Source organism: Athene cunicularia (assembly GCF_003259725.1).
Source record: "Athene cunicularia isolate RWA chromosome 1 unlocalized genomic scaffold, athCun1 chr1_part1, whole genome shotgun sequence".
In the NCBI taxonomy this organism is placed as follows: domain Eukaryota; kingdom Metazoa; phylum Chordata; class Aves; order Strigiformes; family Strigidae; genus Athene; species Athene cunicularia.
The window spans coordinates 116,668,094-116,683,632 of NW_020799091.1; the positions used below are offsets into that span (position 1 = coordinate 116,668,094).

At 42.4% G+C, this 15,539-nt stretch overlaps 2 protein-coding genes across 2 annotated transcripts in view; both read left to right on the forward strand.

Annotated features, from left to right (window-relative positions):
* Positions 1–1,826: 1,826 nt before the first annotated feature.
* SH2D1B (SH2 domain containing 1B) lies at positions 1,827–11,842 on the forward strand. Its single transcript, XM_026856794.1, has 4 exons — positions 1,827–1,957; positions 7,109–7,172; positions 9,610–9,778; positions 11,805–11,842. Exons 1-4 carry the CDS (start codon positions 1,827–1,829, stop codon positions 11,840–11,842), a joined length of 402 nt encoding a protein of 133 aa, XP_026712595.1.
* A 3,461-nt stretch (positions 11,843–15,303) lies between these two features.
* CIP2A (cell proliferation regulating inhibitor of protein phosphatase 2A) overlaps positions 15,304–15,539 on the forward strand; it is a 23,710-nt gene continuing 23,474 nt past the window's right edge. Inside the window, exon 1 of the mRNA XM_026858661.1 lies at positions 15,304–15,496. Coding sequence (XP_026714462.1) covers positions 15,395–15,496 — 102 coding nt within the window. The 5' untranslated portion in view covers positions 15,304–15,394. The remainder of the gene's footprint in view (positions 15,497–15,539) is intronic.

The window sequence follows — 15,539 nt, forward strand, 5'->3', positions numbered from 1 at the left end:
GGAGTAAAGTGATTTTAAGAGCAGATTCAGAACAGCCACAGCTTGGTTTGGTGTAGCTGAAATCTGAGTGATAATGCCCAGAGGCTTAGTCCCATGTGACTGCCTCAACCCTTGCCTTGGGGCATCAGTGCCATTCTACCTTCCCAGGCTACACAGAACTTGGAGCAGTTCTCCATCTTTTTTAACTCTGAAATGAGAAGTCCCTATTGTCACAAACTGTCTGCAGCATGAATTAGAGTGGCTTCAAGCTCTGTCATTGCTATGAGCACAGCCAACATGAGAATGAGCTGCAGGTGAGAAATGAGACCAGGCTCGCCCACAGTGGTTTTCACCAGGCAAGGTGACAGCAGCTTCCAGGAAGGGGCTCCTCTGCACTGACCAGAAGCTCCAGCTCCACTCTGGATGATCTCATCTTCTGTGTGCATCATCGTCAAGGTGGATTCAGGAATTGCACCACACAGGTCCAATGTCACCAATAATAATGGGGTAAGTGGCAGCAGTGGTGCCAGATGTTACCATCTTGAACTGAAATTGCAGGGGTCATTGTCTCATATCAAGTGGGTCACCAGCATGGCTTGGCAACAGGGAAATCATGACAGACCACAAGGACTTCATAGTTCAGAAAGAGTTGACCCTAGGTGTCAGAGCTGGGAGATGAACATGAAAACAGCATGTTTGGAAATCAGGAAGATCTATGACAGTGCCAGCACTCGTGTATCTGGACTCCATTTTGACCTCAAGACTAGGCTGTACTGCAGAGGTCTTAGATCCTTCTCCTCTCCCTTGAGGGCTGTCTCTCCTTCCATTCTTGCCATCTGAATCACTGCTCCTCCAACATGAGGGATGTCCTCCTACAGTTTGCTCTCCCTCACAAACAGTGCCCAGCCTGGTTCTTATCTCCTGCTTCTCCAGGTCCGTGTGCTCTTTCCCTGGTCCTTGGCTTCCAGCAGGGGAAGTATGAAATGCCTGGGAGAGCATCTCCCATGGAGCTGGGCAGCATTTCCTCCATCAGGGAGAAGCAGTTCTACTGTGTGTGGCTGTATCCCATCCTTGAATTGACATTTGCTGCCCAGGGGTGGCAAAAGGCACTGTTTTACTCCCTTCTCTTTCCTGACATATTCCCTAAATCATGTCGCAGAGACAGCAGAACTTCTTGATAAAATAGCTATACTTTAAAAATAAGAAAGGGGAGGGGAAGAATGCTCCATTTTGAAACACCTTATTCTCAAATATCGCTCACTAACTTTCACAAAAACTTGAAAAATCAAATATACAAAAATTAAAAAAAAAAACCAAACAAAAAAACCCCAACCAAAACAAAACCCACAACAAAACCCAAAAACCCGAACAACAGTGTTAGAAGACAAGTCTGGCAAGGAATGGAATCAAACCAAGCAGCATTTTTCAAAACTATGAGCAAGAAGCCTATTTGCAGGGGCTTTGAGCCACTTTAAACATAAAAGTTAACTTAAAAATATAACTGTATTTAGTTGTCAACTTAGTTATTGCATAGCTTAGAAGTATGATACCTAACTCAAATGTCTGACGATAAAACATGACAAAAGACCTTCCTCCTGATGTGGACTGTGACCAGTGTAGACAAACCATTTATCATTTCCTGCCTTCATTGCAATCCTGAGCTGTAACTAACTTCACTACAGACAGGTGAGCAATAACAACACAGATGAACTCGTGTATGTACTTAGTACCTCCAATTACAGTTGTCTGCAGACAACTGCATTTGGAATAAATCTTCTTTTAATGTCAGGCTGCTGACTTTCTCTGGAATTGCTTTGAAAGGTGAGAGACCTTGATTTCTTTTGTCCATGGAGTTCCCATTTTTTCATGGGAAGATAACAAGAAAAACCTGTGAAGAACTGATGAGCAAGACCAGAAATGGTAGCTATTTAATACGAGAGAGTGAAAGCATGGAAGGAGCTTTGTGTCTCTGTGTTTTGTAAGTACTCTAATACTAAAGTTTTTATGAGTTTTTGGATAGATGCAAAGGCAAGCAAGCGTTCATCTTCTCTAACATTAATGGTTCTTCCTTAACAGACTCCAAGGGGATGTGTATATGTATTCAAGTAATGCTGGTTGCCTTAGGCTTCATTTATAGTGAGTAGCGAGAAGGTGGCATTTGCAAAAGATGTTTTATACAACAGAGGATAGATTAACTGTAGTCTGCTGGTGCTGATCTCTTTCTCTGCAGACAGTAAGAGGAGCCCAGAGAAAATAGCTAGCCTGCCAAAACATGGTAAGAACCTTACCCAAAGTTACTGCCCCTTTAATCATGAGTAAATAGCATTTTAGCACTGTTGAGACACTGAAAACTCTTGCAAGAGGTTACAAAACAGTTCTTTCATAGGCTTTTTATCTAATGAAAGCTTAGCCTTGTATTTCAAAGGTATTTTACCTAATGTAAAAAACATAAGCTGAGACAGAAAGCTGTACTGTCCTGTTCTAATTCATATGACAAGTCTATGAACAAAATGGGCATAGAAAATTGCTACTTCTAGTCCTTAATGTTAATTACTACTATTACAATTTTATTATTTTCTTTTCCTTTAGAGAATAGCACTTTTATTTCCCTTTCAAGAAACCTGTTTTATGCTTTTCATGTATAATTGATCTGTTCCTAATGCATTCAAAGTTTATAAATTAGCCACTCTGACCTTATGAGGTTTTACACTTTTCTTGAGGATGTGTTTGAGCGTAAGATGAAAAATTTTTAACACCACATCGAATTAATTCAAAAATATCAAAAAAGTGTCTTATCAATAATCAAAAATGCCTAAAGGAGAAGGGAGGAAAAGGGAGAGGGAAATGGAGCACTATGGATTTGGTGGGTAGAAGACAGGAGATCCGTGAGGTGACAGAGTAAGGAGAAGAGAAATGGCAAGCAGGGGACAAACAGAGCTCTCAGGGAGGGAGATGTGGCAACCTGCTTTCATTATGGTGTGGAAGGAAACAATGTAGGGGATGCGGAGAGGGCAGGGAGAATGGGAGGGAAAGGGCACCTGTCAGAAGGGACAAATGGGGATCCTGGCACAGAGGAAGAATGACAATGTTAGTCCCTGACATGGGAAGATGACTGTTAAGATCTCATGCAGTAGAGGTAGATGACAGTGTAAAGGGCTAGTTAGGTGTGTCCAGTGAGTTTGAACTACTGATGTAACAGAGGGCACATCTACAGAGTACACTGTAGGCAGATGCAAGCTGACATAAAGTTTAAGCTTGGTGCCACGCTAACAAAGTTGCTTCCAGTTTCTTTCTGCTTAAGGACAAAGTTGATCTACCTTGTGATAGCTTGCAGACACCCTTCTTTCTGTCTATTGACAGTGGTCTGGGCGGGCATATGAAAAAGCATTGACTTACAGTTAGTCTCTGTGAATTTTTAGTGTTAAAAACTGGTAATAAGTTCAGTGTTTAGTGTATCTGACTAACTCCTGCATTAACAAACATAATAATTAAACTGTAGGAGTGGCAGCAATGGTATAACAGATACTGGCTTGCAGATGTGAAAGCAAATGGGATGGTAATAAAGTTGCCTCAGAGACTGGACTGTTTGCCAGTGGTTGACTAGACAAACTGTCCTAAAACTGGAGGCAATCAACACTGAAACTCTCACTGCTATTTCAAGACAACTTTTGGATTAGAATCACATCTTAAAACATTGCTTAGCACCTGATATGGTTGATGCACACCTCTCAAACTGTCTGATCCATGGGCAGAGATACTGATCTTCTTGCTACAGAAAACAACCAACATTTTTTTTGTCCTCTAAAGATTGGGGTATGGTGGTGGAAGGCACTCCCATGGAGGATCTGGGAGTCAGAATGGTGGGACCAGTTTGAAAGCATCTCATTCCTAATCGGGCATGGAGCACAGCTCTGCTGATATGTCTTCCTCCACAGCACACTGCAGCTTTCACACAAAGCTGTCCCAGGTCTCTGACAGTGCCTCAGTCAAGACCTACTGCTCTTGCTACTATTCTCCTTACGATTCAACTTCTCATTCTCAAAAAAAAAAAGCTCCTCCTCTCATCCTGCTTTTCTGCCACTGGATCTCTCCTGTGCTCAGACCAGGCATGTTATTAATCTGTACCATATGCAGCTGTTGGTAAGCATTTAGTAGTTAATGTGGAAACAGAAGTTTCCATTTTAATGGTTGTTTCATGTTTACTTAATAAAAATTAAAGTAGCCAAATAATATCCAGACAGTAACCTTTCAAAATTTAGATGATTGGTAAAGAACGAGTTTCAAGAAATGATTGGTTTCTGGTATTATTTTTTCTGACTTCTATTTCTATGTTTAAAGAATGAACACCCACATTTATAAAATACTCTTAAGCCAGGAACATATGAATTTACACAGGTATCTCAAGGAGGAAAAAAAAAAAAAACAAATGATGCATCCCTGTGATGCAACTCTTTGGGTTAAAGTAAATCTATTCTGACTGGAAGTCTTATCGTGATCCCAGTCTATAGTAACTTTTTTTTCAGAACAAAATAGTTTATTTCCAGAGTAAACATTTATACGCAAGTCCCCTAAGCTAAGTTTTCTACCTAAGACTCTACCTCATGATAGCTCAATTCATGTAGCTACAGCTGAAGTCCTTCCGATCAACATGCATACCAGTTAAAATAACTTATTTTCAGATACTGCTCCTGTCCCCCAGCTTATTTGTGGTACATATTTCTTTGCAACTTTACTGCCTTTTTGGATCACGGTCGTGATCTCTGGTTCATCTTCTGAATAGCTGCTACTATTGGTATTTGATAAAGCTTTTATTTCTATTATCAAAATATCTTTGAAGCCATCAGTAGCCTGGTGTGTTCAAGCACTCACATATTATTAAAAACACTAATAACTAAAATCCTGGGAAATGCAAAGGAAAAATATTTTCTTGGAAGTAGGACCTGTGGAGTCTTATCCTGGGTGCTGGTGACTGGAGGCCATTTTCTGCTAACATCTCTCCAAGAATTCAACAGCCTTCTTGTGTTATAGCTGCAAAATTAAGTTTAAGGAGGTATTACACGTGAGGAGGATAGAAAATAGATGAGAGGAATCAAATTAATATAAAGGCCTGTGTTAGATTTAGTTCATAAGTTCCTTGAAACACCTGGCTAGAGTAATCTTGTATTTCAAGATAGGAAGTGTCCTCTCATTTTGCAAACTCTAGACTACCTTCTGTTTTGCTTTTCTACCTCTGTCTCATTCAGTTTTACTGCTCAACTTATCATTTGTTCAATACTACCTGCTGTTTGCAGACATTTTTCTTAAAAATGTGGTGTCTCTTCCTTCCACCACAGTGTCTGCTTTTGGCAGCAGGGGTCAGAGACTCAGCCCACTGTGAAGTCCCTAATATCATACATGCTCTTAGGTATATGTCCAATATAATATACATCTCTAGCTATAATCTGGTCAAATCAAACATATTTTAGGTTGAAGTAGTCTGGTAGATGATCACACCTGGAATACATGCAGGTGCAGACAACTCAAGGGGCCACCGTGTGGGGCAGCATGAAGAGAATAATAGTATGAATTTGTGGTGCTGCAATTACTTGAGGACTCCCACAAGGAAAGCAGATTACACGAAAAACATTCTGCAACTTCATGCTCCTGTGTATGCCACGGCAACCTCCTCACCTGCTCTCTGCTTCAGAGGAATGCCAGCAGATCTCATGCAAAAGGTGAACTTCCAAGTTTCTAAAGAATTGTTCTTTACTACTAGATTAATATTTTTCTTTCTTTCTCCCACTCTCCCCTTACATCCTTCCTAAGTTCTATCAGTATGATAGAAGACTTTTGCAAAGATAACCTTTCAGACCATCACTCCATGCCAATGAGCTTGTTTCCATACAGCATTGCAGTCTTGTGTCATATCCCAGATGAATCTCTCATCCTTGTTCTCAGTTACAGATCAGTCTTTTGAAAGGTGACTGTTTCTCTTGTGGATGTGGTAATTAGTTAGAAGCCAGCCCATTTTCCCCTAGAGTATGACTTCAGAGAAAGAAGGGCTCCTCACTTTTGATTTTATAGCTATTTAGATCTTCCTTACAGCTTTTTTGAAGGAGGGGTACATGTTAGCACTGTCTTTCCATTGTGAAAATGATGATGAGTACAACCCAGTGTAAAGTCCGAGAGCTGACCAAGCCACGGCTCCCCTTCTCCTCACTGCTAATGGAGATACTGCAGTTCTTGATGACATGTGTGCCAGACCTTTGCTTGCAGTTTATTCCCTTGTTGTTTCTAGTGACATGAAGCAGTTCTGCTGGTGGTGAGCTAGGACTTGGGCACTTCATGGAAGCAAGGACTCTCTTCTCTTACACGGCACCTGCGGTGGAATTCCAGGGTCTATGTTTTTTTTACTGCCTCAGAACAAGTAATACAAATTCTCAGTGACGTCCAGCCCTTTCTGGATGTATAAACTTGAAGCATTTACATTGCTTTGACTTAGATTTATTGGAGCTGTAGTAATACAAAACTTGGAATAGGAAATGCACTTAAGAAGCTGGAGGAAAGCTCAGGCAGCCAGATGATGTGGAGGTGAGCTAGCTGGATGTGCTTTATCAAGATCTATGCTAAGCAAAGTGTGGTGACTGCAGGATGAACACAGCACTCTCAGCTACCTTAACTGTACGTGGCCTAACACTGCAGGGCAAAAAAGAGTGCCGTAAACTTGGTCCAAAATCAAACAGATCTGCACAGTGACGTACAGGGGGTTAGGACTGAATTGGCAAGGCATGATAAAGAAATATCGGGGTTTCTGAAGCTTAAGAAAACTACATGCATGACTAACTTTGGCAAACAGACAATTAAACATATGACTTAGAGAATCTCAAGTATTTTGAAAGCTCCAATATATGAATCAAATGGAAATATATATATATATATATATATATATTAAAAAAAATTGATGCAATTTAGCACCAGGCATTCCTTTATATTGGTTTTAGTCTTTCATTATACTGTAGTTTACTTTAAGATACAAACAAACAAATTAAAACCAAAGCTATCCGTCAAGATCAGCTGTGGCAGTCTAAGCAAATTGCAGTGGTCTGACAGTTAATAAAAAGCATAATGTATACAACAATGCTTTTCACAGCTTTGAAGGAGTCATCTACACTTACCGTATCTTCAAGGACCACCAAGGATATTTTAGAATACAGGTAAGTAACTCTCATTTCATCTGTACAGACTGCACTAAAGATCATTGTCTTGATTAAAAAGATTAATATACATGAACACATTACCTTAGAAAATATTTCCAAGTTTGCTTTTTTCTCTTCTCAATTCTTGACTCTTTAATGTTATACTTATTATTACATATGAGTTCATAAGTAGCTATTATGTTTGTAGAATTCCCTTATAACCTAAATGGATTTGTTATTTGTTGACCAGCTGCTTTCTGATTTGACCGTTTCTTTTTGATAGCATTAAAAAAAAAAAAAAATCTATCCCTTCCATTACTTGCTCCTGTTTCTAATTAGCTTTTTCTATTTGAAAACTCTGCCACTGCACCCAGCATCTTGTAGGAGTTTGGAATATTGCAACGATGTTTTGATTCAAAGAGACTTATCCATAATTCTGTGTGACTCTGGGGCACCTGAAGTGATGACCCCAGATAATGTTGCTCATTGCTTGAATAAGCATAAGAGCAGACTGCATCAATCAAAACCCAAGGCAAGGTGAGATGGCACTTAAAAGCTGGCTCACTCCTCTGTTTGTAGTAGGAGAGCCAACAAAACTGCCAACAATTCGGTAGCATTAAAGTGAAATGAGGAACTCACCCCGTAAAGGACACACCAACCTCTGATACGCTGGTAATTTCTTCCTTATTAGTGGTTTGGACTGTGTACAAAAGACACAATTTCCCATGAAGAAGAATGGTTTGCTGACAGAAAATAATCTATTTTGGAATACAGCCATTCTAGTGGGGTTTGCTGTCATGCCTATCAGCAGATAATAACTCAAAACACTTTTTAGTTTTTTCAAACCCAATTTCCCTTGTGGGGTTTTGCCAAGAATATAGAAGTGTTCTGGTCTTCAAATTTTTAAGTCAGATTGGTTTGGCTTACTAAAATAATAGACTAAAACAATATATAAATGGTGGAGGGAGATTGTTTGGGCTTTTTTAAGAGCCAGATTCAGCCATGAACTTTCTAGAATGCAGTAAATTGACCCCAACCAGCAGTGAATCACCCACACAGCTGCTCGCTCCCTCCCCACTTTAGCGGGATGGGGTAGGGGTAAGAGAACACAAAGTGCAAAAGTGAGGAAACTAACTCCTGGATTAAGACAAAAGGCAGTTTAACAGGTGAAGCAAAGTTGTGCATGCAAGCAAAGCAAAGAAGAAGTTTAATCACTATTTTCCATCAAGAGTCAGATGTTCTTCCAACTCCTGGAAAGCAGGGCCTCAGCATGCGTAATAGTTAGTTAAGAAGACAAATGCCATGAGCACGAATGTCCCCGCTTTCCCTGGGCTTTGATCACTGAGCAGTGTCATATGGGACAGGACAGCTCTGTGGTCAATTCAGGCCCGCTGTCCTGCTGTGTCCCCTCCCAGCATCTTGCGCACTGGCAGACTCCTCGCCGGGGGAGCAGAGTGTCAAAAAGAGACAGCCTCAAGGCTGTGCGAGTACTGTTCAGCAACAGCAAAACCACAGCGCTATACAGGCTGCTACAAAGAAAGTTAACTCCATCCCAGCCAGAGCCAGTACACAGAGGCAGTGGCACCCAGTCCACACAGGGCTGAACGGAAGATAAAGGATGAAGAAACACAAACAAAATAGGCATGTTTCTTTGTTAGTGAATGAAGCAAAACCAAAGCCCCATTCAGTTTTAATGACTAGGAGTAGAAGCCTTGCTGTGATTAGAGCCGATTAATGTGCTTACTGTCTGTCACTGTCCTGAAGTCCCCAGGGCTGCCAAGCCTCTGTACAGATTACTGTGGGCTGTGCCGTGGAAGCAGTTCAGTCCAGCTGTATGAACATTAAAAAGCAGTTTGTGAGAATGTTGTTCCCCCACTGAGGAGAGCCATCCTCTGTGTTTGGCCTCAGGAGTCTCCAGTGCAAGTCACAAAGCTGGACAAATAATAAACTCCTGCCTAAAAGTGAAAGCTGGTGCCCAGGACTTTCATATGGATCCTCAGACACAGACGCTGCCTCTGCCTATGTCCCTTGCTTGACAATGATGATATTCTGTAAAACATTTGGCTTCTGCTTGTTAAATAGTTATTTAAATACAATAGTTCAAGCGAGAAATAAATATGTTGCTTCTAAACTTGTGTTTTCAGACCAGAGGGAAGTCTGGAATGCTGTCACTCTTTGACACTCTGCTGTAGATTGCTATAGCACACATCTGAGCCAGTATTTAAACAGATATTCTTTTTTCAAAAAGAAGATGGTAAGAGAGGTTACACTCAGTGCTGTAACCACGTCACCGAACAAGGTTCCCTAGCATTTTAAGGATAGTACAATATTCTGTCACCAAATCTGTTTACAAAACAGCTCCTTGGTAAACAAGAAACAACTTAGTGTTCCTTTCATTTAGGGGACTCTTTGTGAAGGGCAGTTGCAAACAAACTTTATTTTCCTTTCCTTGTAGACTACTGAAGGTGTTCCAGACAGGATCTTCAGAACATTAAAGGACCTAATATACACTTATGAAAAGCCAGATCAAGGACTAATAATAAACCTCCGCTACCCAGTAAAGAAACAAAAGGTCTCACAAAGAAGCCAGAGGTTAAAGTCAGGAAAGGATGACATTTATGATGGTGAGAAACTTAACTCTGCCTTTGTGGGTTTGTTCTTTTTAAGATGACTGCATTGACAGGTTTGTGGTGAATAGCTGCTAAGCTCTAAGACCAGCTTGCATGGACAAAAGTTCAACACCCTTCTCTCTTATGTTCACTGGAAGATGGCTATTCCTAGTTCACAGGTTACACATCCTCATACACCACAAACTGACAAGTTAAAATTGCAAGAGATACAGAAGGCAAAGCATGATGTTGCCCACAGCTCACTCCATGCATGTTGATGCTTCTAGGCTAGGGAAGGCTGAGGACCAGTTTTACCCAATGTGGTTCTGCCAAGCTGCCGGACCCCTGCACTTCACTGTGAGTTGAGACTTTTGAAAGCCATTCTTCATATTGCTGCTGCATGACACTCAGCTACAGTAGCCATCAGGTCACAGGCTGAAAAATAACCCTGAATCTCTTCTAGGTCCCCTGACTACATGTGACGTGAAGCACAGTAAGAGCATGCATGAGCAAGTGAAATCCTTCTACTAACTACTGTTAATATTAATTACAGTTATCATAAAGAAAAAGAATCTTGGAGTATCCAGCCTTCTGTGTGATTTATATCTCAGGACTAACACCAGCTCAAATGTGGTTGTGTGGGCCAGCCTCCCTGTGCTGCAGTTACACCTTCCTGGCTGTACAACAGGTGCTGTTTTTTTGCACTCAACAAACCAGTGCAACAGCTAAGGCACTGCCTCAACAGTGCCACAGCTCAAGCAGGACAGGAAGGGGTGGGCTCTCCCTACCACATGCACTAAGCTGCATTTTTAGGGGTCAGTGCAGCAATAACCTTGCTAAGAGAAACAGTAGGAAAGAGACGTTTTCAGTGTGTCCAATACTGCATTATCATTTGTATCACTAAGGCAGATATGCTACATTTGTTCTAAAAAGGTTTTTCTGGTATCTTGTCATTGATGCTCCAGACAGATGGAAAATACTGCAGTGGCATGGATGTATTTTCAGGAAGAAACAGGTGCAATACATATTTTATTGTCTGGCCCCGCAACATGAACTTTTCTAGAAGATGTACCGTGTCCTAGTCTTGACTCACAAGGACAAAAACAAACACTTTCATTTCACTATCAAAATATTTGTGGTTGTCCATAAAAATGGAGGCTTTTCGAAATAATCAAATCATTTTGGAATTGCTTCTGTTCAATTTTAATTTAAATTTCACTTATGTAGCATTCCAAACTTTCCTCTCAGACTGCTTTATTACATGCTCACAGGGGGAGCTTAGGTCAATGTTATGATGGATATCTCTCTGAAACGTAGGCACCACACAAAACACCCTATTGCTTCCTAAAGCAGGCACCACGCTTTTCTGGCCCCATCCCTCGTGTTGCACTGGCATCTGGCTTTGCAGTGCAGGCAGGACTGAGTGCTCCAGTGGGACCAGAAAAACACCTTAAGGGACTGGGGTCACAATACTGGGGTTTGGACAGTTTTGAACATTGTTTTCTAGCCTAGGAACAGCTTGTCTGAGGGTGGCTTCTTGAAGAGACAGTAGGTTTCCATAGTGGAGATGGAGTCCCAAGCAGTCAATTTCTGCCTTTTCCCTGGTTTCTCAAAAAAAAGCCATAATCCATCTGACAAGGTCTAAAAGAGAAAGGTTTTTTTCAGGCTCTCCTTCCTTAGTTGGGAGAAAAGCTTTTCTGTTGGGTATTTATTTAGAGAAGAAAGGGCGTTTTATGCTGTAGTCAATAGTTATCTTGGCTGTTGATGTGATTTACTAAGTATGGATGATTTCTGACATTTGACTGCTCCTCAGGAAGAAGGGCTCACAGTAGACAGTGCAGGCTTTGCCTCCTCCTGGAGAACACAGTCCACAGGACACGGGGCCTAAACGTTGACCCTGTAATAGCAGAGAGAGTACCAAGAAACCAAACTGAGTTACTGATACCTGCCCAGCAACACGGCCACAGCCATCCTGCTTACGTGGGCTTTCTGAGGAGCCGTTTGCAATGACAACATCTTTATTTTATTGATTTCTTTCCAGAAATTGATGACAGCGATTACATCACTGTCTTGCCCTGAATGACCTACAGCCTGACAATCTGTGAAGCTGCGGTTTCGGGCTGTGCCACAGCACAATGGATCAGCCAGGGCGAGCTGCCAGCTGGACATTCTCTGCCGTGGATTTGTACCTCTGGAATTAGTCTCCTCCTTTTGCAGCCATATTTTCTCCCAGTAGATCTGGTACAAGCTACTATATATTTTTGTTCATCGATTAAAAAAAATAATGTGTATATATATGTACACATACGTACGGGGGAAGGACATCTGTGCACATGTATATGTATTTTGGTTTTTTTAGTCAGCAAACCAAGATGGCTACTGCTAAAATGAACAGTGTTAGAAAGCAGCAATATAAATACAGTAAATGAATGTGCATAAAGCAGCAATTTATGGCAAAACTGATGTGTTGATAAAAACCATACATACCAAAAATTATTATGTCATCATATGCTGCTTAAAAACCTCTAAACTCTGTTGTTTTGGGCATGATTCATGTTACTCCATTGTTGGACAAGTGTATAGTATTTCAGCTATGTTAAGGAATACTAGCATTATCCTGTAGTTTGGAATAATCTAAATTAAAACAAAGTCTGTGTTTATTCCATACCCTAAAGAATTAACGAACAACATGAAATGGTTTGAAATACTTTTAATATTGATGAATGGTTCTGGTAGATTACAGTAGGACTGCAAGTTGTACATATGGCATTATGAACACATCGCTTTTTTTTAATAGGTACTGTACATATGAGAATGCTTACTACATTTCATTTGCTACTGCCATTAGCTCTCTATATACATTATAATATGTATGGGGTTTGTCATTTTTTTAATGTAAGAATTTTCTTTAATCTTACCCCTCATTTAAATATTTAATAAATACTTTTGTTCTGAAGGTTGTTCTGGCCTGCAACTAGCCACCAAAGCCAGACCTGGAATGTATGTCGTGATTCTCCCCATCACTAGTGCAAACTCCCCTTCCGTTTGCGATCTTGAGGAAGACATTTATATTGGTTGTGTGTTTGTTTAGAATCTTTCACAAATTATTTATGTATTTTAATGAGTAATACTAGCTAGATTTCTTTCTATTATGTTTCTTTCACACCACTGTTTGTTAAAGGACTTTTATATCTTTCAGTGCTTTGGACTTCAATATGAATTTAACAGTGCTAACAGTTTTTGTGCCAGGCTAAACTGTACTTCAAGCATCAAGGAAACAGAAAATGAGAGTATTAATTAACTCTGGCATTGCCAAAAATACTAATCTATGTGTCCAAAAATCATGAATTGAAAAGAAAGTAGTTGTCCAAGAAAAATGGTGCTATGGGAAAGAAAACAGCCAACCCTTGTGCTGTAGAAGCGCATACACAGATGAGTCTATTTGCAGAATTCAGCAGCCTGCCTGATAGTTGGTTATCACATGTATCAGACTGAGCAGCTGCTGTGCTGAGACATCCCAACTCCAGCAGCCCCGTCTTTAACAGAACACAGCACCACAGTTCTGCCACACGAGGCTCAGCAGTCTCCATGTGCTCAGTCACACCGACGTTCAACCTTAGGAAAAAGGCCGAGTGGCAAGGGATCCCAGGCCGTGCCTCATGACCCCAACCACGTGAATCCCGATGGCGCACGGCTGGCGAGGACAAGAGGCTGGGCTGTGGTGCTTTTTAGCTGGCAGTTGCTCTGGATAAAGCGCTGCCATGCAGGCAGCTGTGCTCTGCACTCGGATTTACAACACCAGGGTGGCTGCACCTCTGGATGCTGCATCTAGACCCAAGGGAGTGTACAAGCATACACCATGGGCAGTTCTCAGGCATTACCTCTGAGGCAGTCAGCAGAAGCAGAGTTTGAAGGATCAAGGATTTAAAGGAGAAATCAAGGACCCATAATAAAAAGACATTTCCAGTTCCATTTCCACCACATTTAGAGTATTCAGCTGTTCTTTAGAGGAGTATATTTGCTGGTTAACAGTGGAAGAAAATGAGATTAATATACACATTCTATTACTGTAAATTCAGTCTCAAAACAACCCTCTAAGACTTAGTTTGAAGTTTTCACAAGGCAGGCATTCTATATTGCAGCACCTAATGTGCATACACTAAAACAAAAGTTTATCCTTTATATATCTTAAAGACATGTATATTCATAGATTTTCCAAGAATTCTCCACCTGACTATTACATTTACATAATGCTGGCATTGAAAAATTACACTATGCCTGCACTGGAGTCTCAGGTGGTCATCAGTGGTCATTTCAGGAGTTAGCCCCCTATCCCTTTTCCCTTTTATGGTCATGAGTCTTTTGAGGACAATTTCTTCTCCTTGGATCTTTCCCAACTCTGTTGTCTGGCCAAGACATTCTTTCTTAGCTGCCTTGTTTTAGCATTTCTGCCACGCTGTATCTATTCCCAAGGTCAGAATATTTTCTCTGTACATTTTAACCACTCAGGCCTTGTTAAATACAAAGTTGAACATTGTTTGGTAAAAGAATTTCTTAATATTTAAGGTATAATGGATCACTAATTGTTACAGGCCTCAACTTGCAGGCACCAATTCCTACACTTCTTCACAGTCCTAACAGATTAGAAAACAATCGATGCATGAGACTTGAAAAAAGTATATTCAAAAACTTCACACACCAGCACCTACTTTCCAACATCCCCAAGTGGAGTGTGTGCATGGGTTAAGCAGTGATGGCTCAAATCACATTGTACCTGAACACTCAAGAGAACACTCAAGCATCAAACTGCAGTCAGAGTGCCCCAATGGGAAGGGGCCACCTCATACCCACAAAGAAAGAATAACTCCTGCCACACTGTCCTTTGCCTCCCTGCTCCCCACGGGACAGCTGCTAAATTTTCGTGACGCTGCAAGGCCCCAAGCAGGTGCCAGGCAGCTCTTGCCTGTGGACATTGCCTCGGCCCCAGGAGGGCTAGCCCTCCACGGGCAACTTTGACTTTCTTTGGCCACGGGCTGTTCGCTTGAGTCCCCGGGGGGCTCCTGGCCCTCCTTCTCGCTCTCTGCCCGCGGGAGAGGGCAGGCAGCCGCAGGCAGAAAGGGTGTCTGGCTGTTGGCCAGGCCAGACCCCACGCCAAACGCTGAAGTGGAGCGGAAGCGCAGCATCAAGGACAAACTGTGAGCGCCGGCGGGAACCTCCGGCAGCTCCACGCTTGAGGCCGCCTCCCAGAGGAGGGTGCTGGAAAACTCAGCACGCCCCAACCCCACACCCCTCCTCTTCAGAAAAGCCCCGCTCCCTAACTGTCTGCATCGCATCGGTGCAGGTGAGCCCTGAAACCAGATTCTCCCTCAGGGGATAAAGCAGCCATTCCGCCAGCTCCCCCTAGTCCCTCATCCCCTACCGGCGTCCCCAACGGCCTCGCCACACCCCGCCACGACTCCTCCCCACGGCCGGCCCCCTTAAAGCAAGATGGCGGAGGCGGCCTCTCCCGTCATGCCCCGCGGGGTCGGCGGCCGCTCCCGTTCAGTGGACGCGGCCCCCAAAATGGCGGCGGTGGCGGGAAATGCGAGTGTCTTTCGTCGCTGGTGTGTTTGAAAGAGTTGCTGAGGCGCTATGGATGCTGTGGGCTGCATGAAGTCCTTGCTCCTGGCAGTCACGCAGTACCGGGTCGCCAAGACACCGCCCAACGCGGCGCTCCTGCAGCGCAGCCTGGAGGTGAGAGCGGTGCCGGCCCTGCGCCCCCGGGCCGCGCGTGGAG